Source organism: Zootoca vivipara, chromosome 1 (genome assembly GCF_965207765.1).
Source record: "Zootoca vivipara chromosome 1, rZooViv2.hap1.1, whole genome shotgun sequence".
In the NCBI taxonomy this organism is placed as follows: Eukaryota; Metazoa; Chordata; class Lepidosauria; order Squamata; family Lacertidae; genus Zootoca; species Zootoca vivipara.
The window spans coordinates 33,235,226-33,257,775 of NC_142582.1; the positions used below are offsets into that span (position 1 = coordinate 33,235,226).

General features: G+C 40.8%; 1 protein-coding gene across 1 annotated transcript in view; it reads right to left on the minus strand.

Annotated features, from left to right (window-relative positions):
• Positions 1-5,185: 5,185 nt before the first annotated feature.
• Positions 5,186-22,550, minus strand: part of KIF5C (kinesin family member 5C) — a 74,363-nt gene continuing 56,998 nt past the window's right edge. The window contains exons 19-26 of the mRNA XM_035131291.3: positions 21,584-21,693; positions 18,720-18,821; positions 17,569-17,629; positions 14,117-14,188; positions 11,934-12,038; positions 10,093-10,309; positions 9,512-9,613; positions 5,186-6,328 (exon numbers count right to left, since the gene is read on the minus strand). Of these exons, the coding sequence (XP_034987182.3) occupies positions 9,519-9,613; positions 10,093-10,309; positions 11,934-12,038; positions 14,117-14,188; positions 17,569-17,629; positions 18,720-18,821; positions 21,584-21,693 (762 nt within the window). The 3' untranslated portion in view covers positions 5,186-6,328; positions 9,512-9,518. The remainder of the gene's footprint in view (positions 6,329-9,511; positions 9,614-10,092; positions 10,310-11,933; positions 12,039-14,116; positions 14,189-17,568; positions 17,630-18,719; positions 18,822-21,583; positions 21,694-22,550) is intronic.

A 22,550-nucleotide genomic window follows, 5' to 3' on the forward strand; every position in this document is an offset into this window, starting at 1 on the left:
AAGTTCGCTTCAGTTTATGAACGCTGCAGTTTATGAACAGACTTCCAGAACCAATTGTGCTCATAAACCGAGGTACCACTGTAGTAATAAGGTAGGGACCCAGGTGGCGCTGTGGGTTAAACCACTGAGCCTAGGGCTTGCTGATCAGAAGGTCAGCGGTTCAAATCTCTGTGACGGGGTGAGCTCCCGTTGCTTGGTCCCAGCTGCTGCCAACCAAGCACTTCGAAAGCACGTCAAAATGCAAGTAGATAAATAGGAACCGCTACAGCGGGAAGGTAAACGGTGTTTCCGTGTGCTGCTCTGGTTCACCAGAAGCAGCTTTGTCATGAACGTGCAACCCCAGAGTCGATCACGACTGGACCTAATGGTCAGGGGTACCTTTACCCTTTTTAGTAATAAGGTAAAGGGACCCCTGACCATTAGGTCCAGTCGTGACCGACTCTGGGGTTGCGCGCTCATCTCGCATTATTGGCCGAGGGAGCCGGCGTACAGCTTCCAGGTCATGTGGCCAGCATGACAAAGCTGCTTCTGGCGAACCAAAGCAGCACACGGAAACGCCGTTTACCTTCCCACTGTAGCGGTTCCTATTTATCTACTTGCACTTTGACGTGCTTTCGAACTGCTAGGTTGGCAGGAGCTGGGACTGAGCAACAGGAGCTCATCCCGTCGCAGGGATTTGAACCGCCGACCTTCAGATCAGCAAGCCCTAGGCTCTGTGGTTTAACCCACAGCGCCACCTGCATCCCCATAGTAAGTAATAACAATGCATAAATCAATAGGAGGGCTCTTCTTCAAGGGAGAAGCATGGAAGTTTCCCAGAGGAAGCACAGGCTCTTCAACCATCCCTATCCGAGTTTGTATAGAAAAGGCCTCCCTCCACTTGAAAGCTTGGAGGCTTGCTTCCAGTCACTGTAGAAAGAACTGGGCTGGATGGGCCAATGGTCTGACTCTTTATAAAGGGGAGCTTCATACAGGGGAAGGGGATTGTGGTTGAGTCTGCAACTTGCCAAACACGGTTCTCCCCATTTCTGACATCTTTATAAACCCCCAACCCTTTGTGCAAACACAGTTTACTACTCTGTTCTGATCAAAAGAGAAGGACTGGAAGGGAACTGTGTGTGCCTTGCTGACTGAGAAGTCGTCATGCTACGAGCGACAACAAATAATAACAATAAATACCAAATGGGCTGCATTCAATTATCTCCTCTCGGGGAGACAGATCTCATCTGGTTAGCTGTTCCCCCCCCCCCCGCGTGCGCAACACGAAGGGCTTTTGCTGAAAATAGGGGCTCTGTGCAGGTTCCAAACTCTCTCTCTCCAGTGGCCTGTCTTCAGAGTTGAAGTCCGGTTGGTCCTACCAGGCATGAAATCTGCAATGCAAACCCAAAACCTTCAAGTTACATGCTGGGCTGGGCTTATCAATCAGTAGGCTTCCAGCTTGGACTGGTGAACAGGTTTGCTCCCACAGCATGCAACAAGAACCCTTTATTTGAAGTGTTTATTATTTTTAACTGTAGCAAAAAGATCTGACCTCGGAAAAGCTGTCTGTAAACACAGAACAGGGTGAAATTGCAACCACAGATAAATATAGGCCACAAATGCTACTTGCAAGATAAAGTTTACTTCGATTTTATTTCCACTTTTTAACAGTTTTTGGATGATACATCATGCAGTCTGCCAGTGTATCCATACATTTTAATAGATAGTATTTTTAGAACCAAGATCAAAAGACTTATCTATGGGAATGGTTGAGGAGATTCAGGTCTGCTGTTACAGAGCTTGAGTCATTACAGCGTATTTTATAATAGTGGCAATTTCCCCCCAGATTGTAATCAGAAAAGTATCCACATTTTACTTTTTTTCCCCTAAAACAAGCTACTGTACAGATACATAGATCCCAGAGAATACACATCTGGAGTACACATTACACACTTTACAAACTAGACATGTATACTTCTACAGAATGCCTAGATCCCTATTGTTCTTTCACATCTTCCACTATTTAAAGCAGGGGTCAGCAAACTTTTTCAGCAGGGGGCCGGTCCACTGTCCCTCAGACCTTGTGGGGGGCCGGACTATATTTTGAAAAAAATATATGAACGAATTCCTATACCCCACAAATAATCCAGAGATGCATTTTAAATAAAAGCACACATTCTACTCATGTAAAAACACCAGGCAGGCCTCACAAATAACCCAGAGGTGCATTTTAAATAAAAGGACACATTCTACTCATGTAAAAACATGCTGATTCCCGGACCGTCCGTGGGCCGGATTTAGAAGGTGATTGGGCCGCATCCGGCCCCCAGGCCTTAGTTTTGGGACCCCTGATTTAAAGTGTTTCAGAAATGAGAGAGACAGAAGTATTTAGGAGTAAGATGCAAACTTGGAAGTGGCAATCCTTTTGTCCGGGTGTTTAAAACAGACATTTGTCCAATGTGTTTTGAACTTCATAAAGGCATTAAATAAAGCTCTAATTGTGAACAGAACGGAGCAAATCATCCTTGTAGGTGTAGTTGCACAATTCTGATGAGAATGGTTACTGAATAAAAAACATTTTTGTATTCTGCTTGCCTCCAAAGCGTACAAAGGCATAGTGTTCAATTCCATCGGCAACAGATTGTACAGTTGCTGTATAATCTCTTATTCAACATGTCTTGCATGGGCGACACACACAGATAGAACCTTCAGAAATGGGAAAAGTCATGGGTGATACATTCCCAAGACCAAGGCCTGGGGGAAACCTAGCCAGATGGCCAGGGTATAAATAAATTTATTATTATTATTATTATTATTATTATTATTATTATTATTATTATTATTACTGCCCATTTCATATACAACACTCAAAGGTTGAGTTTTCACATGTGTGTGTTTCTTTTTCTTTCTTTTTTAAAAAGTACGTGTTTCTAGAGATCAATTTTGAAGTTGTTGTTTTACATTTTCAAGTAGTTTTTCCACTCACTGAGGTATGTATACAGAAATGTTTCCAAAAATTCAGCTGCATTTAAGATACTAGTACTGTATAGCTTAAATGCTTCTGGTTTCTACTAGATTCAGGATAATCCCCTCTCACCTTTGCTTGGCAAAATACACACTTAGCAAATATCATCACAAGCTTTCTTATTTGTCTCAGCGAGGTTAAAAGGGTTAGGACTAAATAAAATACAAAGTGCATCTGATAACAACTGCTTAGAAAAATGAGAAATTTGACAGTAGAAAAAGGTACAATTGAAATCACTAACAAGGAAATTCCATATCGTATGGTTTATAACGTGTCAAATATTAGATGCAATACTTAATTTAAATAGGCTGAAAGAAACGATTTTGAATCTGAAAACGAAAAAGCAAACACAAATGACTATCAGTGATGAAATGTCAATGTTGCTGCCCAAAAAATATGGTAAAAAATTGTATTCTAAAAGACCTACTAATAGGTACCGAAACTAGATCTATTAACTCTTCAACAAAAAAGTAACTTTAGCAGCAAAAGAAAATTGCAGTGCCACAGAAACAAGATGAAAATTTGTGGACACTTTAAAAAGTCAACTCTAAGATGTGCCTTTTTAGCATTTCAGAGGAGAATCTGCCATCTCTGAATCAGAATGGACTAGTTAGTTCTGACGCCTCCGTTAAGGGGTTTGTGCTAGATGAACTGACTGGCTGATCAGCAACTAGCTGTTCCTAAAAGGTACCAGGAACACTGTCCTTATAAAGGCATCAAAAGTTACTTTTCCATGATGCTCAAGATAGACACACACTTGTGCAGAACAGCTAAAGCTCTCTGTTACGAAAGTGCTTGGGTACGCACGGCACACAATTTTCATTAATTCTAATGGTAATTGCACAGGTATAATGCTTAATGGATTACATTCATGATAAGCATAAACTTTTACTTACACAAAACTATATGTTATCAATCGGGGGGGGAGGGGACAGTTCAGCTACACAAAAGCTACACATTAAAAAAAAATACTTTGTAAACGATGTACATGTAGAACTGATCTATAGGATATGATAGCCCACACACGGCTTGAGAAAATATCTGAATGGCAGATGCTACTCGTGTTATTTTGAGGCATTTCCCACGTGGATCATTCCCACTGCACATAGCAGGGATGGGGACCCTATGGCTAGACTACCATCCAGAGGGCCACAAATAAACCTGATTCACCAGGTAAAACCTTTGTAAATATTATGACCACCTTTTGGAGTAGTTGCCACTCAGAAACTGCTTCAAGCATCCTTGTTGGAGTTATGGCATATGGGCTGGCAGTAAGTTTAAACAACAGAAATAGCAGGAGACCTCTTGGTACCTTTATTTGGAATACAGAGTTCACCTATATATAAACATCTTGGCCACATTACTCCCAGAAATAGGGTTCAGATATGGCAACTTTACCCTTCAGTGTGTTGGCAGTGTTTAATACATGTGTATTTGGAAACAAAAAGGGTTTTTTAATATTTAAAAAAATGTAACAAAATAAATTAAATGCAAAAGATTCAATATTTCATTAAATATGTTACAAAAAAGTCTCTCCCACACAAATAGTGCAACCCTTAATAAATTAAGCAAAACCTGGATATCTTTGCGAAGTTTGAGAGCTTCTAAAGCAACATCAGGACAAAATGTCTGAGGTCAATTCACAATCTTTCCAAAGGCTTTAGAGTTTATATGAGTTAGCTTTTTAAAATATGTCTATAAGCCAAAAACATTCAGAAGCCCCCAAACTTACCCTTAATTAAAAAAATAAAATAAAAAATGCCACAGCAGCAGACAGGACTGAATGAGTGTAAACTCCTAATTCAGTCATTTTGAAATAGTCTTTCAGGACAATACATTTTAATGTGCATGGTTGTAGATGCATTATGTGTCTATATATATACTACATGAAAGAAACACAACAGACATATTAAGCTACAGATTTAACACCTGTCTGCCTATCTAACATTTCCTATGGCTATGTTTGATTTCCACTAGAAATAAAATCTGACACCCTACATAGGTCATTAAGAAAGACTGGAAAAAAGAAGTCTATCTCACTAATGGTGAGTAAGCTATAAATCTATACTATCCCTAGGGCAGACTTGCATATTGTTCATTTCCAGCATATACTGTTATCTTATTTCATCTTATTTCATTTTAAACAAAAAGATTATCTTCCATCATTTTTCTTTTTTTGTTGCACTGCAAACTAAGCATGCAAACCTATTCTCCCTCAAAACCCTGAAGAGAATCTTCCTTTCAGTACAGCAGATAATTTATCTCTTATTTCTGGCTTCTCAAAATCATGAAGAAATTGAGTTAGGAAGAGGATGGCAATGGTTTCAGCTGCTTTTGTAAATGTATCTTTCAATTTCGTTTGAACCAAAACCATGCTTTCACATGGCTGTCAGAAAACCTGACCAATGTGTTATTACAAGGCAGATCTAATGCGACATTTTGAGAGTATGATGTGCCCATGTGATCATTGAATTTCAAGAGATTCTAGAGCTACACTAACACATATCTCTACATCAGGCATAGGCAAACTCCGGCCCTCCAGATGTTTGGGACTACAGTTCCCATGATCCCTAGCTAACAGGACCAGTGGTCAGGGATGATGGGAATTGTAGTCCCAAACATCTGGAGGGCTGGAGTTTGCCTATGCCTGCTCTACATCCTTAGAGTTTGATCTCTACTGAATAAGTGTACTAATGATTCTGTGTTCTCTCCCATTTTAAATACAAGTTTAAAGATTTCACCAGGATATTAAAAATGCTAAATTGCAGAGCTGTACTTTTTGAAAGCATGTTAGGTTAAAAACAAAAAAAATATAACTGCACACTGTCATCTTCTAAAAATATAAAATAATATGCATATTTTACAGGAAATCAGAAAGATGGAGCACAATCACCTGCTTTTGATGGCACTTGGTTGTTGAATTGTTAATTCTTTGATGCCAGGTACCAGCATTTTAGTGATGCACCAAAGTACTTGAAACAGAACAAAAAAAGCATCAGTGCCAGCATGAAAGCCCCAAAGTAACTGGCACAACAGGGTCAAAAATGCAGTCAGTCAGTGAAAGAGATCGAGCAGCAAACTCCTACCGTTAGCTTAAGTGCGTGTGTTAGATACACTGTACATGGTTTCAGAAGAAAAGCCAGGTTGGTCACACTTCTGTGCACATGGAGATTCTACAAAGCCGAAAAAATATTTGAAACCGGTGCACTGCAGAAGGCTATAGAATGAGTACAATGAACAGAAGTACAGATCCAGTCCAAAAGGGAAAGGAACTAGTGAACTGCTGATGATTTTTCACGTGCGAAGTGGAGCCTGCAATTTTATCTGCAAGAGAAACATGCCGACATTTGTTAGTCCTATACCCTAAGAAAAGCAACATTGCATGATGAACTTTCATTAGGAACACTTAAAATAATATACAGGATACACATCTCAATGGTGCAATGCTGCATAACATAAACAGTGCTTAGGTTAATCTGAAATCAGAAGCACCAGATAAGAGTCAAAAGTGAGGTAGTGAATGAATTGCCTTTTCATAGTTCTCTGTTTTTTATTATTTAAAAAACCCCAAAACCTCCTCTCCTTCCATCACTGTTCCAGGAGTTCTCCCAATCCCCCTCTGTCAAATTCAGAGTTGTTGAGGGGCATGCAAGGGGAGGAGAACGGGGAAAACTTGTTTGCACAGGACTCCACTGATGGGACTCCTTAGCTGAACCCTGCCCTATGGATAGAACCCAACTTTGTAGTCACGGAAGGGCTTTTGATCCAATGGAAACTTCCACTAATGGAAGAGAGGGAAATCAGCAAAAAAATCATATATCCAGTTCTGCTGTTTGCAGAGGCATCATACTTCCATGAACATCAAAGGGATGCCTCCTCCTCCTCCTCCTCCTCCTCCTCCTCCTCCTCCTCCTCCTCCTCCTCCTCCTCCTCCTCCTCCTCCTCTTATACCCCACCCATCTGAGTGGGTTGCCCCAGCCACTCTGGGCGGCTTCCAACATAATAAAAACACAGCAAAACGTCCCACTCAAAAAACTTCCCAATACAAGACTGCCTTCAGATGCCTTCGGAAATTTATTTAGTTGTTTACCCGTTTTGAGATCTGATGAGAGGGCGTTCCACAGGGCGGGTGCCACACTATCAGACAATCTAACATTTCAATAAAAGTTCAGCCACAAGCTAGGCAACTGGAAAAGAATCAAACAAAAGACCCCAGCAACAGCGAAAGTCCACCATGAAGTGCTGAGTTTGGGCAAAGGCTGGGCAGAACAAGTGCACTTTTATTACTTTTAGGAGAAATTCCATAGTCTACATCTGGCTGAACTTTTTGCAGAGAGGATTTCACAAAAGTTATGGCACCATGGAGATGACGACGCATGGAGCAAGATTTACTTAAGGCTTTATGGGAGAAAGCAACAGCTTAAGCATCTACTGGATCCTAAACTATTTCACACTGTGAAGGTATTTTGGATTGTGCTCAGAAACCGACAGGCACACTAGTGTGGCGAAGAGTATATTAGACTCTTGGAACTGGTACAAGTTTGGTTGCAAACCCACTCCTCAGTAATGATGCTCATTGGTAGCCTTGGAAAAAGAATTGTGTCTCTGCCTTGCTACCTGGAAGGTGAGAATTACAGATGTAAAAGATCACTACCAGTCCCTCCACCTACCAGTGCTATTTGAACAAGACTCTTTTGTAGCATTTTGGGTGTTAAGAAGCAGAGCACCAATTGTTAGCATCAGCTTGTTTGTTTGCATCATTTTTCTCTTCCATATTATGGAATCTCCTTCAGCATGCATACTTCATGTGCATAGATTTCAAAGAGGATTTAGAAGCAAGCCTATTATTATTATTATTATTATTCAGAGTGCTAAAGGCTACTGTCCAAGTATCTTTGTAGCTTGTCACATGTAAAACATCTGCATTTCTTTTGTGCCTTTTACTACTATTGTTGGCTACTGTGTGGTTTTCTTCCATGTCTTTCAGCTTTAATTCAATACAGTCAGGACTATCATCATTATTTTTTGCTTTGAGGTTCCTGTTCTTTCTCTGAAGATATGCCTTTGACAGAGTTCTTACTTCCATACACGATGTCTCTTTAAAGGTGTACAAAACACACATGCGTTCATTTTCTTTCATCCTGAAAGGCTCTTGCAGTGATTCTTGTTGGACTGCTTGCAAAGCTTTTATTGCAGATACTATTGTATATGCTTTGTTTTGTTTTGTTTCTCAGAGTGCAGAACAAGTTCAGGTTAAATTATTGGTGAGGCAAATAAACAACCCCACAATCCTATCCTTTAGACCACATGAAAAAAAACCGCTGAATTATTTGTCCATGGAAGGGAAAAGAGCTCCACTTCTAAGGAAACACCAGCAGCAAAAAAATGGCCATGGGGAATAAAGCCAAAATTTGATATAGCAGATGGTTTGCAAACAGGTATGACATGCAATGTGTGCAACAAAAGTGGCACTTTATCCATGAATATTTGATGCCTAAAGAAACAAAGCTATTAAAAATACCCACATACAGCTAGTCTTCAGCCAGAGTCCCTTTCAGACTACGGTATGTGATAGAACCATGCAGTTGTTCACAAGGAAGCTTCAGAAAATAAACACATGGGGGGAAATGGTTGGAAAAAGCTGGCAAGTTGCCATTACTTTCCAGAATCCTTTTATATTTAGCTGCTTGCCTAAGGAAATGTTAAAAACATTGAGGAATGAAATGTGATATAACTGATATTTAGGAACTTCATACTGGTTTTTTAAACAAAAAAAAATCATACCATGCAGGGAGAGGGGTTAAACTGTTTAGAAAAAAGATGACCATGCTATCAAGGAGAATATATAGATTTTAGAAAGAAATTCCTGTTGCCTCAAGTATGTTTACTTGAATTGCTAGATTCCTGTTACTGTGGGTAGGGGGCTGAATCTAATAGTAAAATTATTAGAGAACAGCAGCCAAAAAGAAAAATCTATCAAAAATGGTCAGGCATGATGTACTACATGCGTTAACAGTTATAATATAAGCTGGCTTGAAACAGCACCCATGCATGTTTTCCTATAGGCATTATCACAGAAACACTACATGCAATTAAAGCAAAGGAAAGCTTCTGAGCCAAGAGAAGAATCAGCCCTGACCATTGATCATCATTATCATAATAATATTATTTATTATTAGACATATATTGTCCTTTATCATAAGATCTCAGGGCGGACCACAAATCATGAGATTTGTAGTGCAACATCTGGAAGGTTAAAGGTTTCCCCTCCCTGCATCTCAGGACTTCTACTGTTGCTTTACTGATCTTTCTTCATACAACAAAAACCGCCATGCTTTTATAATCCAAGCAATTTTCAATATAGTGACATCAGCTACCAACCTATACAAAGGACCTAACCTGGCCCACCTCAATTTTTCTGCAGGTGAGAATTTGGAAACTGGCAGAGTGAGCGCCTCACAAATAATCACATCTTGAAAACTTAATAGCCGATCACCATGAGCTCACCTGGTGTTTATTTCATGTTCTGGTAATACCCTCCTCCTCCTCGAATGGCATGGATGGCTGTTGGAGAAGATGCTGGATAATGACCAGGGCGTATAGGCTTGGCTGCAAAGAGGCAAATCAAAGTCAGGGGGGTGAAAAACAGGCTTTATACAAGCTTCATATTTTTTTGTGTTCTGTGGAAAGCCCAAATAGCTAACACAGAGAGAGCAATACCTAAAACAGCAATACAGTGGGACCTCAGTTTAAGAACAGTCCTGTTTACAAATGATTCGGTTTCCAAACTCCGCAAAACCAGAAGTAGTGTCCTGGTTTGTGAACTTCACCTTGGTCTAAGAACGGAATCCGAAAAGTGGAAGGGCACCGGCGGAGGGAGAACTCATTAGGGAAAGTGCACCTCAGTTTAAAAATGGTTTCGGTTTAAGAACGGACTTCCAGAACAGATTAAGTTTGTAAACCGAGGTACCACTGCACACACGATTCTAAAAATGGTGGAGAAGACAAGAAATCCACAATGTCCACTGGAGGCACTGCAATATTCTAATAACCCTTTATCTCTAATCCTCTTGAGCCAGAATACATACCAATCTGAGCAGAGTGTGCTCTCCTCGCCATGTTCTTGGCTCTTACAGCCTCTTTAATGCGGTCTACTTCCTGCTGGTATCGTTTCCGGTCTCGCATGGCATTCTCCTTGGCTTCCTTCAGAGCACTCTCCAAGGCCTTAACTCTCTCTGCCGTAGCTCGGAGTCGTTTTTCCAGCTTAGGAAGCTCGCAACGAAGATCTGCATTATCACGTACCAGCTGTGAAAGATTAACACAGAGATCTGATTATGGATAGTGTGCAGTACAAAATAGTCACTGATATTTTTAAAGTAAAAGAAATAGAGAAAGTCACAGAGCCTTTACAGATGGTATTTCTGGAGAGAAACCTTTGGCATAGACCACCTTCTGCCACAGCTTGTCATCCACATGAGAAAGGTAAGGGTGTGAACTGCCACGTACATACCATGTTTAACTAAAGGCAAAATCTCCCTGGCCCCCTATTGAAGCCCTTCTTTGAACTGAGATGTTGAGGGTCAGGAAAATCCCACGTCCAAGTAAACTCAGTACAACAGTTTAGTGGTTGTTGTTTTTTTCTTCATGCAAAAGAGTGCATTAGTCCAACCCCCATATTTATTTACATGAAAGCAAGTCCTTGTGCTGGGGAAACCCAGCCAGATGGGTGGAGAATGAATATTAAGTTAGTTAGTTAGTTAGTTAGTTAGTTAGTTAGTTAGTTAGTTATTATTCAGTAGGGCTTACTCCTAGTAAGTATACATGGTACTACAAAAGCGAAGTTGAGATTTTTTTTCCCATGAACAAGGTCAGGGAGATTTCATATTCATAAACAGTAATAATAATAATAATAATAATAATAATACATTTTTTATTTGTACCCCACCCTCCCCGGCCAGAGCCGGGCTCAGGGCGGCTAACATCATAAAACTAACACAGTATACAAAGAACATAAGAACATAAAAATGGGCAATCAATTAATTAAAATACATCTTAAAATTAGTTCAGAGCAAATTAAAATCTGGACAGATGGCAGTCCATGGTAGTCATAACTGCCATTGGATTTTGTAATAACATATTCCTGATATGTTATTGAAATGCTGAGTGCTGAAGCCACATGCAGCCCAATGGTCTGATACAACTACTATTAATTAACTTTTTGCCATGTTGAATTTTTATTTTGTGATTTCTCAGCAGGATGAGGGGTGCTTCTAAATTAAATTTCTAACAGCAACTTCAATTAATTTAATGATACAAAGTGGAGATTAAACCAACATGAAGTAAATCTTAGCTAGCCATTTAAAATCTTTGACCTACTTCACAAACCATGGTAAACTATGGTTAATGGCTTACCATGAGCACATTGATTCTGCCTACTTCATTCTTCCCAATGAGTGTGAGGAAGAAACAAAGAAACCTGGCTTGGCATTATGTCTGAAGTGGAGATTGTGGCTCCAAACAAACCACGACCTGCAGCTAAAGTCTGTTCTTGGCTTAATGATCACAATTTGGAGTTTAGATGTAACACAAAGCCATGGATTGTGGTTTCTCCCCACCACCATCATGCTAGGAGGGAGGGAGGAAGTGGGCACAGCTGGTGCATTTTCAGTAAACGATTAACTGTGGTTTATCATGATGCATGGATATTGTCAGTCACTATGTGGTTTTTCATAAATTAAGTTTCAATATATATATAATCATCATATGGTTTTTTTGTTTTATCAGTCAGAGGAGCTGTATTCTGTGACCAAAAAAGACCACAGAAAGCCCACAAAGTTGACTGGGTTATGATTTCCTCTCTCCCCCCCCCAACCCCTGGGCTTGGAGGTAGGGGTAAGAATGGTAATGAACAACACCACAATTATCTCACCTGCTTGTGAACCTTTGTAAGTTGTTCCAGGTTGTTTTCCAGAAAGGAGATTTTCTGCTTCTGAGCAGCACTTCCACCTCCATCGTCACTGTCTAGTTCAACACTCTGTGAAGACAAAAAGCCAAATTCAAACCAAGCCTCTGAATAAAATGAATAAATAGTGACTGAAAAGCTCTGAAACTGTGCACAAGTCCTTCCTTAGAAGCATTAGAGACCAATGTGAACTTCAACAGTGTGCCTGGTATTGAAGCTAAAGCTGAAACAATGCATTTCAGTCTGACTGGCTTATTAATAGAGATTTCGAAACAAAAAAACTAAACATTGTTAAGTTACAGGTAGGTAGCCGTGTTGGTCTGACGTAGTCGAAACAAAATAAAAAAAATCCTTCCAGCAGCACCTTAAAGACCAACTAATTTTTTATTTTAGTATGAGCTTTCGTGTGCATTCACACTTCTACAGATACCTCATACCAAAATAAAAACTTAGTTGGTCTTTAAGGTGCTGCTGGAAGGAATTTTTATTTTATTTTGTTTAAACATTGTTAAGTTATAAACAACCATGGTTTAAGGCGACACCACAACAAACCACAGTCCCCAAATATTAAAATGAAAGTGAGGAGATAATTGTGCTTAGGTCATGCCTCTGTGAGCCCTTGCAGGAGGCCTCTCCAGCAACAAACAAGGGCACCCCCTCCTTTATGCGACAACCCTTTACCTTTACCCCTCTCAAAAGGAGAGAAACTTCAATGTTCATCACAGTTTACCCTAGAAATGCATTTTCTTATTTTCAACATGTAAGGGGGTGGGTTTACAGGGAACAGCCACCCCTCATCAAATCCAGCTCTTCGAACGGCTCTGACAACAGCGGAGGGACAGGAGACGGGAAGGAGGAAATGAGCGGAGCGGGCCAGGGCTCAGGCAGCATTCAAGAACCTGCAGCCTGTGATACCAGCAAGGGAGGAGGGGCCAGCAGAGAGTTCTAGCGGGGAAACAGCAGAGGGGCGTCCTTTCAAATTCACCCCGGAACTGAGGCAATCAGCGGCTCGCAAACGCAGGGGGCGGAGATTTGGGGTCCCCGAACTACTCTGCTGGGGGAGGAGCCGAAAAGCGCCATTGGGAGAATCTGATAGTACTGAGTAGACATGTTTGCATGAAGCTCTTGCACTGTAAATAACTTTCACAATAAAAGTATTAAAGACAATATGGTTTGGAGTGTCGTTGCTCGAGGGTAGCCAGCAACCTCCCTGACACATCATAACATCAAAAATTACTCAAAAGCATGATATGGGCCTCTGATAGTCTTTGGAAGGAAGCTTAGGCATAACTGATTTATATCATCATAACTGGCAAACGCTGCTATGAATATCATGGTTTCTACTGCTGATCTTCCCAGTGAGGCTTCCTTTCGAATGGATTGTTAATGGCAATATCCAGTAGTTCCCTAACTCCCCCCCCCCCCCCCCAGAGAGCACTTGAAAATCGCCAAGGGTCTTGGCAGACCACTTCTGCTTGTTGTGGCAATTGTAATGCACTGTGCTAGATGCTGTATAATTTGTAATTGTATGATTACACATATGCCATGGACCCCTTAAATGAAGGCCACTGGTGGTCCTTAGAACTGTAGTTTGGGAACCCCTGGCATAGCCCATTAATATAGCTGCATGTCTGTTTGCAAGTATTTAAACACAGCCAAGGTGCACAGGCACTGCACTGCAAGGTGCCTGTATTACTGCTAGAGTGCTAAGCGTGTACATAAAGGTAAAGGTAAAGGGACCCCTGACCATTAGTTCCAGTCATGACTGACTCTGGGGTTGCGGCGCTCATCTCATGTTATTGGCCGAGGGAGCCAGCGTACAGCTTCCAGGTCATGTGGCCAGCATGACAAAGCCACTTCTGAGCAGCACACAGAAATGCCATTTACCTACCCACCGGAGTGGTACCTATTTATCTACTTGCACTTTGACGTGCTTTCGAACTTCTAGGTTGGCAGGAGCTGGGACCAAGCAACAGGAGCTCACTCCGTCGTGGGGATTCGAACCGTCAACCTTCTGATCGGCAAGCCCTAGGCTCTGTGGTTTAACCCACAGTGCCACCCGCTGTACATACATACACACATACATATATGTAAGCCTAGGAAAAGAAGATTTTTGCACAATTATTGCCTCTCACAATATCTCAACTTACTTTTTTCACTCTGGTGGTGAGGTCTTGAACAAAGAGTCTGCGCAAGTTATGGAGGGTCTGAAGCTCTCTAGCCTGTAAAACAAGTTTAAGAAAGTGTTAGCTTAACAATGACCTATTTGAAATAATAGGTCCCACAGTATGGCCCCACAGTATGCCAACATACTGTGTATGGCCCCACAGTATGCCAACATCTTCATGGCAGATTTAGAACAACGTTTCCTAAACTCCTACCCACTCAAACCTCTCTTGTACCTGCGATACATTGACGATATTTTTATTATCTGGACACATGGACAACAGACCCTGGAAACCTTCCACCAGACATTCAATGACTTTCACCCCACCATCAACCTAACAATGAACCAATCTATGCAAGAAATACATTTTTTGGACACTACTATAAAAATACAGGATGGACGTATAGACACCACCTTATACAGAAAACCAACTGACCGACAAACATATCTACATGCTTCTAGCTACCATCCCAAACATACCAAACAATCCATCGTATACAGCCAGGCCCTACGTTACAACCGCATCTGTTCCAACTCTACAGACAGAGAATCTCACCTAAGAGATCTACAGCAAACCTTTTTAGAACTAAAATATCCACCTGATGAAGTTAAACAACAGATCAACAGAGCCAGACTGATACCTAGAGAGAACCTGCTGCAAGACAGACCCAAAAAAGAAAATAACAGAACACCACTAGTCATCACATACAGCTCCCAAGTTAAAACAGTACAACGCATCATCAGAGATCTACAGCCTCTCCTGGACAATGACAGCTCCCTTTCTCAAGCTCTGGGAGGAAGACCTTTCATTGCCTACAGACAGCCACCCAATCTTAAACAACTCCTCACCCACAATAATACAACCACCAGACTTAACATGGACACTGGTACCAGAGCCTGCAATAAACCCAGATGCCAACTTTGCTGCCACATACACCCGGACAACATCATTACTGGCCCCAACAACATCCAACATACCATCTCAGGACTATTTAATTGCTCATCTTCTAACATTGTGTATGCCATCAAATGCCAACAGTGCCCTTCAGCTCTCTATATTGGACAAACAGGCCAAACCCTACACCAAAGGATAAATGGACATAAATCTGACATCAGGAACCAGAAGACAGAAAAACCAGTAGGAGAACACTTCAATCTCCCAGGACATTCTATACAAGATCTCAAAGTAGCTGTCTTACTACAAAAGAATTTCAGAAATAGACTGGAAAGAGAAGTTGCTGAATTACAACTTATCACCAAGCTCAAAACAATGGAGGGACCTGGTTTGAACAGAGATATCGGATTCTTATCTCATTATACATGATAAGCGATCTTCAGCCATCTCAACCCTTGCTTTTTCATGCAAAACCATTTGCAGTCATTTTCGGTCATCAACAGCTATCAGTCAGTCAATTACCCACTTCCACCACCCTTCTGAGTGATCTCCCCTCCCCATCCCCACCCCTCCCCACCCCTTCTCTACATAAGTGCCTGGGGACTTCTATTTCACTGTATCTGAAGAAGTGTGCATGCACACGAAAGCTCATACCAAAATAAAAACTTAGTTGGTCTTTAAGGTGCTACTGAAGGAATTTTTTTATTCTATTTGAAATAAGAAACACAAAGCAAACATTTATGCCAGGTCTTACAGATGGGAATATTTCAAATAAATTATTGGGACCCTGTGGTGGCCAAGAAGAAGAAGAAAGAAATTGACATTAATGCTCAATTTAGTAATTGGTATTCCTCAGTATGTGCTAAATTAAATCTCTTAGTTCCTTATACACTAATTGTACGTTAATGCAGGCTATATGTAATAATAAATAAGCACAATAAAAACCAGGGCTGTCATGTGTTTATGCTTCAGAACTGTATTTTTTTTCTTTTTGTGAACATATGCAAATTTAACTGTGAATAAATTTTGTTTGGTGAACTATGATTTCTTTAATCAGTTAAATTCTCATATGTTCACAAAAGATAAAAATACAGTTTGGAACCAAAAAAACCCCACGCCTTTTAAGATGACCTGCATAGACCTTAAATCAGGCAACATGTTAGAAGAGATATCCCTGTTCCTCACATGAGGTTTAGTTAGGTTTGTGTGCAAGTCTCTATGGACCAGGGCCAGAACCTTCAAAAAATGCACACCCTCTTAAATGCATAGCTCACAACCATAAATGTACATCTGTTTGAAGTTTTATTCAAATTACATTATGTGAAAAGTTTTGTTTAAAGGGGGCAGAATTTGAAAATTTCACACATTTCACTCACTTCAGGGAGAATACAACCAAGAAAATAATATATAACGTATTTGTGACTAACCTCTAACTTCACTTATATCTCTACGAACCAACTGTATGCCACAAATCAATAATCTGGTGGAAGATGACTAAAGCAGGGATTTTTATTAGGTGCCACTGCTGTACAGAATAGAGTTACCCTTGTAAATATTAAGTTATTTTATTCATTTATAGATTGCCCTGCATACAATAATGATGCAGTAATACTAAAAATGTTAATATAAAATCATTAGTCATGAAATATTAGATTAACATTAGTGTCTTTCTCTCACTATCCCCTAATGGGACCATGAGAAGGGCCTCCTCGGCTGATTGCAAGGTCCAGGTTGGCAGATATAGGGGCAGGCAGTCTTTCAAGTATTTGGGCCCCAAGTTGTTCAGGGCTTTACAAATTCAGCATCTAGACCTTGAATTGAGCCCAGCAACATACAGGCAGCCAGTACGGAGCTGGGAGAATGGGTGTTATATGACTCTGGTTTGATGCAGTAGCCAAATGAGTCCCTTGCTTTCTTCCTCCATGATACACAAGGCAGTAGCCATCAACAGGAGGGAAGTTCACAACTATGACATAAGACTCACATGAACAGGGCATCTACAGGCGAAACTCGGAAAATTAGCGTATCGTCGAAAAGTGCATTTATTTCATTAATGCAACTTAAAATGTGAAACCGATATATGAGATAGATGCATGACATGCAAAGCAAGATATGTCAATCCTTTATTTGTTGTAATTGTAATTATTTGTCGTTAGGCAGGTCAATTACAAATGGAATGGAATTAATGAAATGTAATAGCGATGTTTTTTTTTTGTATTATTATAACTATTTGTTCTATTGCTGTGGAATTTCCAAAAGAAAGCATTTGTAAAAATAAAAATAAAAATAATAAGTTGCATTACTGAAATAAATGCACTTTTCGACGATATTCTAATTTTCCGAGTTTCACCTGTATATGAGCCCCTATTTTTCATTTTAAGAAACCAAGGTATTCAGACTGAACCACATGTTTTCAAAAGACACAAAACAAATTAAAGGGAGCATACAAAATTCAAGTGTGAAATAAGTCGTGCCATCCCTAGTGACCACTTGTCTTTTTTTTCTTTTTTAAAGAGAGACAGTGTAGATTTAATACATACCACAGTTTCTTCCAGTCCCTTAAGATCTTCTCTTGCTTGTTCCCTTTTATCGTTAAGCAGTCTAGGCAGAGAAAAGACACTGCTCAACTCAAGAAATTAATTGGAATAATGTAAAGTTTCCAAGCGGACGAAACAAACATGCTCACCTCAGCCTACTCATGCATTCCTCAACCTAGAAACCAACACCTGTGCCCGTCTCCTACCAAGCACTCCAGAACTCCTGCATTTTAAAAAGCTGTGTCACAGAAGGAACTCGAAAAGATGCTGCTGCTCTATATGTTGCAGTGTATATGCAAGGTGGGCAAACAAATAACTGCAAGCAGCAAGGACAAACAGCAGCACCCATCCATCTGGAGTACCAAGGGAGCGCAGTGTCTTTCCTGCCCAGAGAGAGGCAGGGCAGGCAGCTGTGGATACTGCAACAAAAAAGGGTCCTTGGTGGCACTGTAGCCACAGCAGCTACTGAAGCATAACTCAGCCCGTTTCAAGAATAAATAGAGAAGCATTTTCCATGCATTTTTACATTGGGTGATGGTGGGAGGTCTGGCACAAACAGAACACCCAGCAGAATTAGCACTGTTGCAGGTGCTGGATAATACTCATTCTGCACTTGCTAGAAATCTTTCTTTTAGTTTAGCAGCACCTATGTACACTTTGGAACTCCCTGCCTATTGACATCTGGCTGCAATCTTTTCACGGCCGGCTTAAAACATTTTTGTTTAGGCAAGGCTATCCAGACATGTAGAAGTAGACATGTGTTTTATACATAGCTGTCAAGTTTTTCCTCTTCTCGCGAGGAAGCCTATTCAGCATAAGGGAATTTCCCTTAAAAAAAGGGAGAACTTGACAGCTATGGTTTTATAGCTTACTGTTGGGTTCAATCAAGATATGAATGTTTTAAGTACTTGTGTGTGTTTGTAACTGCTCTTTATTGGTAATTTTAAGGTTTTGTTTTTGTAAAACTGATTGGAGGTTCTATTACCATCAAGCAGTACATAAATTTTGTTACATAAAATAAAGATCAATTTTCCTTGTCCTGGGCAGAGCAGGGGTACTGTGTTTTCACAGGGAGCCGGGATTGGTTGGATGCAACGTTATTGGAATGCAAGGTATTAAAGAATAATAAGAATAGATTTGTAATGCAAACTTACATTAGCTTCTCCAGCTTCTTTTCCCGTTCTTGATCTTCTGCTTTCAATCTTTCATAGTCCAAACTCAGTTTTTCTTGTTCCAGCTGCAGCTTCTGATTCATACTGAGACAAAAGAAAAGAAAAAGGTCACCGCAAGGGTTGAAAAGAGACCCTCCATTCAAGAAGCCTTAAAGTTAGTCAATGCCTATACATTTAATAAAATCCCATCATCACAGAAAGACTCTACACAATAACTCTCTGGGAAATTTTATTGATAAAGACATCTTGCTTCTTTAGAGAATTTCCCTTTATACACAGACAACACAATACTTACCTTGTTACTGATTCTCTCTCAGCTTATTGACATGCATTCAAAACATAAAATGGCAATTCTTCTCTACAAGTGTGGACTTAATGCTAACTATTTTAAAAGTCAAAAAGCCTAGATCGGGGATGAAAAGCCTGCAGCCCTCCAAATATTGTTTGGACTCCCAACTTTTGTCATCCGCAACCAGTACGGCTAAAGGTCAAGGATGCTGGGAGGTGCTGTGGAGAGACCCTTGCGGCTGGTTTTGAAATTGCAGCTAGTACAGAATGCTGCAGCCCAGCTTTTAGCTGGAGCCACTCTGTACCAGCATATTATGCTGAAGCTGAAAAGCTCTGCACTAGCAGTCAATATATTACTAAGCTAAATTCAAGATATTGCTGTTATAAAGTCCTAAACTGCCTAGGGCTTAGGTTACCTGAAAGACCGCTTTATACTTCTGCCAGATTACTAGGATCACCTGAACAATCACTTCTGGCCGTCTCATCTTTGTTTGTGAACTAAGGCTTCTAGCATACTGGCACTAGTAATTTAGAATGCTGCTCCTATTGAAGTCAGGCAAGCACCTACAAACTTGGTGCTTCATCACCTGCCAAAAACTTTTGTTTCACCAAGCTTTGCAGAATTAATTTGATTCAGTCTTGGCCATTGTGATTCAGTCTTGGTATTCTGCGATTTCATGATGTTAGAATGCTTTTATTTCAAACCACCATGACTTCTATAATTTTTGTCACTTACTAATCGCCTTCCACATGTATTTCGCAAGGTGATGTACACAATATAAGAAAAAAACAGCTAAGATGCGGTTTAAAAGGACACAGAAAATGTAAGCAAATGAACTGGAAAATAATCAAAGGAGGCACCCACGGCAAAGTCTAGTTCATCCAGCTGGGAAAGCTTCTCATGACAAAAATGTCTCCAGTTTGTTTCTGGAAAGCAGAAATAGTGGGCACCTGCTGCATTTCGACAGGAAAGCTGTTCCACAGAACTTGGACAGCCACACTAAAAGTCCTTCTCCAAGTTACTCTGGAGAGGGCTTCTGATTGCCTTGGAACCTTCAGGAGAAAATCTCCCACAGACCCCAGTGACCTACTTTGCATTTAAGGGATAAGGCAGGTAAGTTGGTCCTGAGATGTATAGGGGCTTATAGGCTAGTACCAACACCTTGGCCCGGTGCAGTTTGGCAGCCAGTAAGGTGATATATGCTGGCACTAGTTTGTCTCCATAAGAAACCTAGCTGCTGAATTCTGCCCTAGCTACAGCTTCCAGACTAACCTCAAGGGCAGCACATAGAGGCAGGAAGTGCATTTAGCTTGAAAAGGTTCCTTTCTTATTCATTGTTTTACATAATCTTCTTGCTAAAAATTGTAATGGGGGTGGGGTGGGTAAGCAAATCTATGACTGGATGCTGGTTTTAGTTATATTATATTCATTTTTTTTATTTAGCATGGCTTGCATGTAAACAACTGATTGGTCATGATCAGATATTCATCGTCCTCTCCTCCAAATTTACCATTGCTTTTTTCCCTGCAGCACTGAATTCAGTAAGGGTTTCTTCCACTTTTTCACTTCCCAGTTATAAGCCTTGTGTCTTTCTTGGTCTCCGCTTCCCTACAGAGTTGTATAGAACAGCCTGGCCCCTTTCCTATTAAGCATCTACCGCCTAGATCCATTTCAAGCTTTTCCTCCCACTCTTCTTCATTTCCATCATCTAGCTTTGCCAAAGTCAAAGCTGTATCATCCCCATTTTGACAGAGTTTCTCAGTAGCAGCTTCTGAAGCAGTCTTAAGTCTGCGCAAACATTTATTACACCATGTAATAAAATATTTCTAGCTTTCAAGTCTTTGAAATTCATTAAATGCAGATTTCTGCACTTTTTTTTACTCAATATCTGTGAGGGGCAAGGGGTATCGCGAAGCCCCTCCCCTCCTGAGTTCCAGCCCAGCCCAGAGCACGACTGAGAGCAGGGAAAGCTCCAGCTCAAGTGGGGAAACAGGAAGTGGGGTCCAAGGCTCTGGCAGGATAGAAGAGCCAGCGTCCCAGGTGGGACAGGAAGGAGGAAGAAAGGGGGGCAGACCCATCCCCCCAACTCCGGAACTTCGCAGAAAGCGTCGGGGGAAGAGGATGGGGCTCCCCAAGTTGTTATGCTGGCGCAAGACGCGCCAAACGCCATTCGGAGGTACTGATTCAAGCTGAGAAGATGTGTCTCTGTAAATAGCTCCACCTTTAGCACTGTAAATACGTAACACAAATAAAAAGATAAAATGCAGAGTGGTGCAGAGTCGTTACTCTGAAGTAGCCCTATCCGGTCACTGTGACAATATCATTAGCAGGAGGAGGAGACAAAGAAAACCCTGAACAGATACATCCACAGCAATAGGCCTCTGGGGTCCTAATGAGATGTTTGCCAATAAAGCTAGATAAGAATAATCATCAGCAGTTTGTAGTTGTGTGGAGAGAGAGAGAGAGAGAGAGAGAGAGAGAGAGAGAGAGAGAGAGAGAGAGAGAGAGAGAGAGAGATGGAAGGGAAAACCAACAGGAAAGCAAAGCATGATCTTACTCTCTGATCTCGTCAATGATTTTCTGCTTCTCCTCAATCTCATCTCGCAACCTGGACAGCTGCTTCTGGTGAGCTTCCCTGTGACTCTCCATCTGTTGCTCTAGTGTCGTCTGTTCAAAAAAGAGAGAGGTGAATAAAATTACACAACTTTGCCTTTTTGATCATGGCTTTGTCCAATATTTCTGCAGCAGCTCAGAACTGCATATATTCCCATGGATTCCTCTTTGCTTTTTTAAAAGTAGCTGTGAATATTAACTTGCTTGATACAAATTGATTCTGCCTTCTTCAGTAAAAAAAACTCCCACATGCATACACCACCATCTATGGCTGGCCCATATTTGTGCCAATATGGTCACACCTATGATCACACCTATAATGGTCACACCTATGATCAAAACTCCACTTAGAATACACAGGGGTGCAACTGATTCCAACACTAATGCTGTACCAACATTTTGTCCTTTGTGTTTGCCTGGGTGGCCAATCTGTTGCCCTCCATTTGTTGTTGAACTCCAACTCCCATCAGTTCCAGACAGCATGACCAAAAGTGAAGGATGATTTGAGCTGTAGTCCAGCAACTTCTAGAGAACAATCTGTTCCCCATCCCTTAAGGTAAATAGATGACCTGTTTGCTTACACCAGCACTGGGCATTAACAGCAGTGTAAACAAGAAGTGCCAGGGAATACAATAGTTTATAGAAGCATGCTATAAAATGGATAATTAACAACTTAAGTCACGAATAGCTAACCTGTGGCCCTACAGATGTTGTTGGAATCCATCAGCCCAGTCAGCATGGTTAGGGCCAACAGGAACTCTAGTTGATCATCACCTGGAAGGACCACAGGTTCCCCATCCCTGACTTAAGTCGTGGGTTATAGCGCAATGAATGTTCAGCTAGTATAATTTGTTGGATGGGATCCATATGCTTTTCATTTTATTACAGGGGTGTCAAACTATTCAAATACT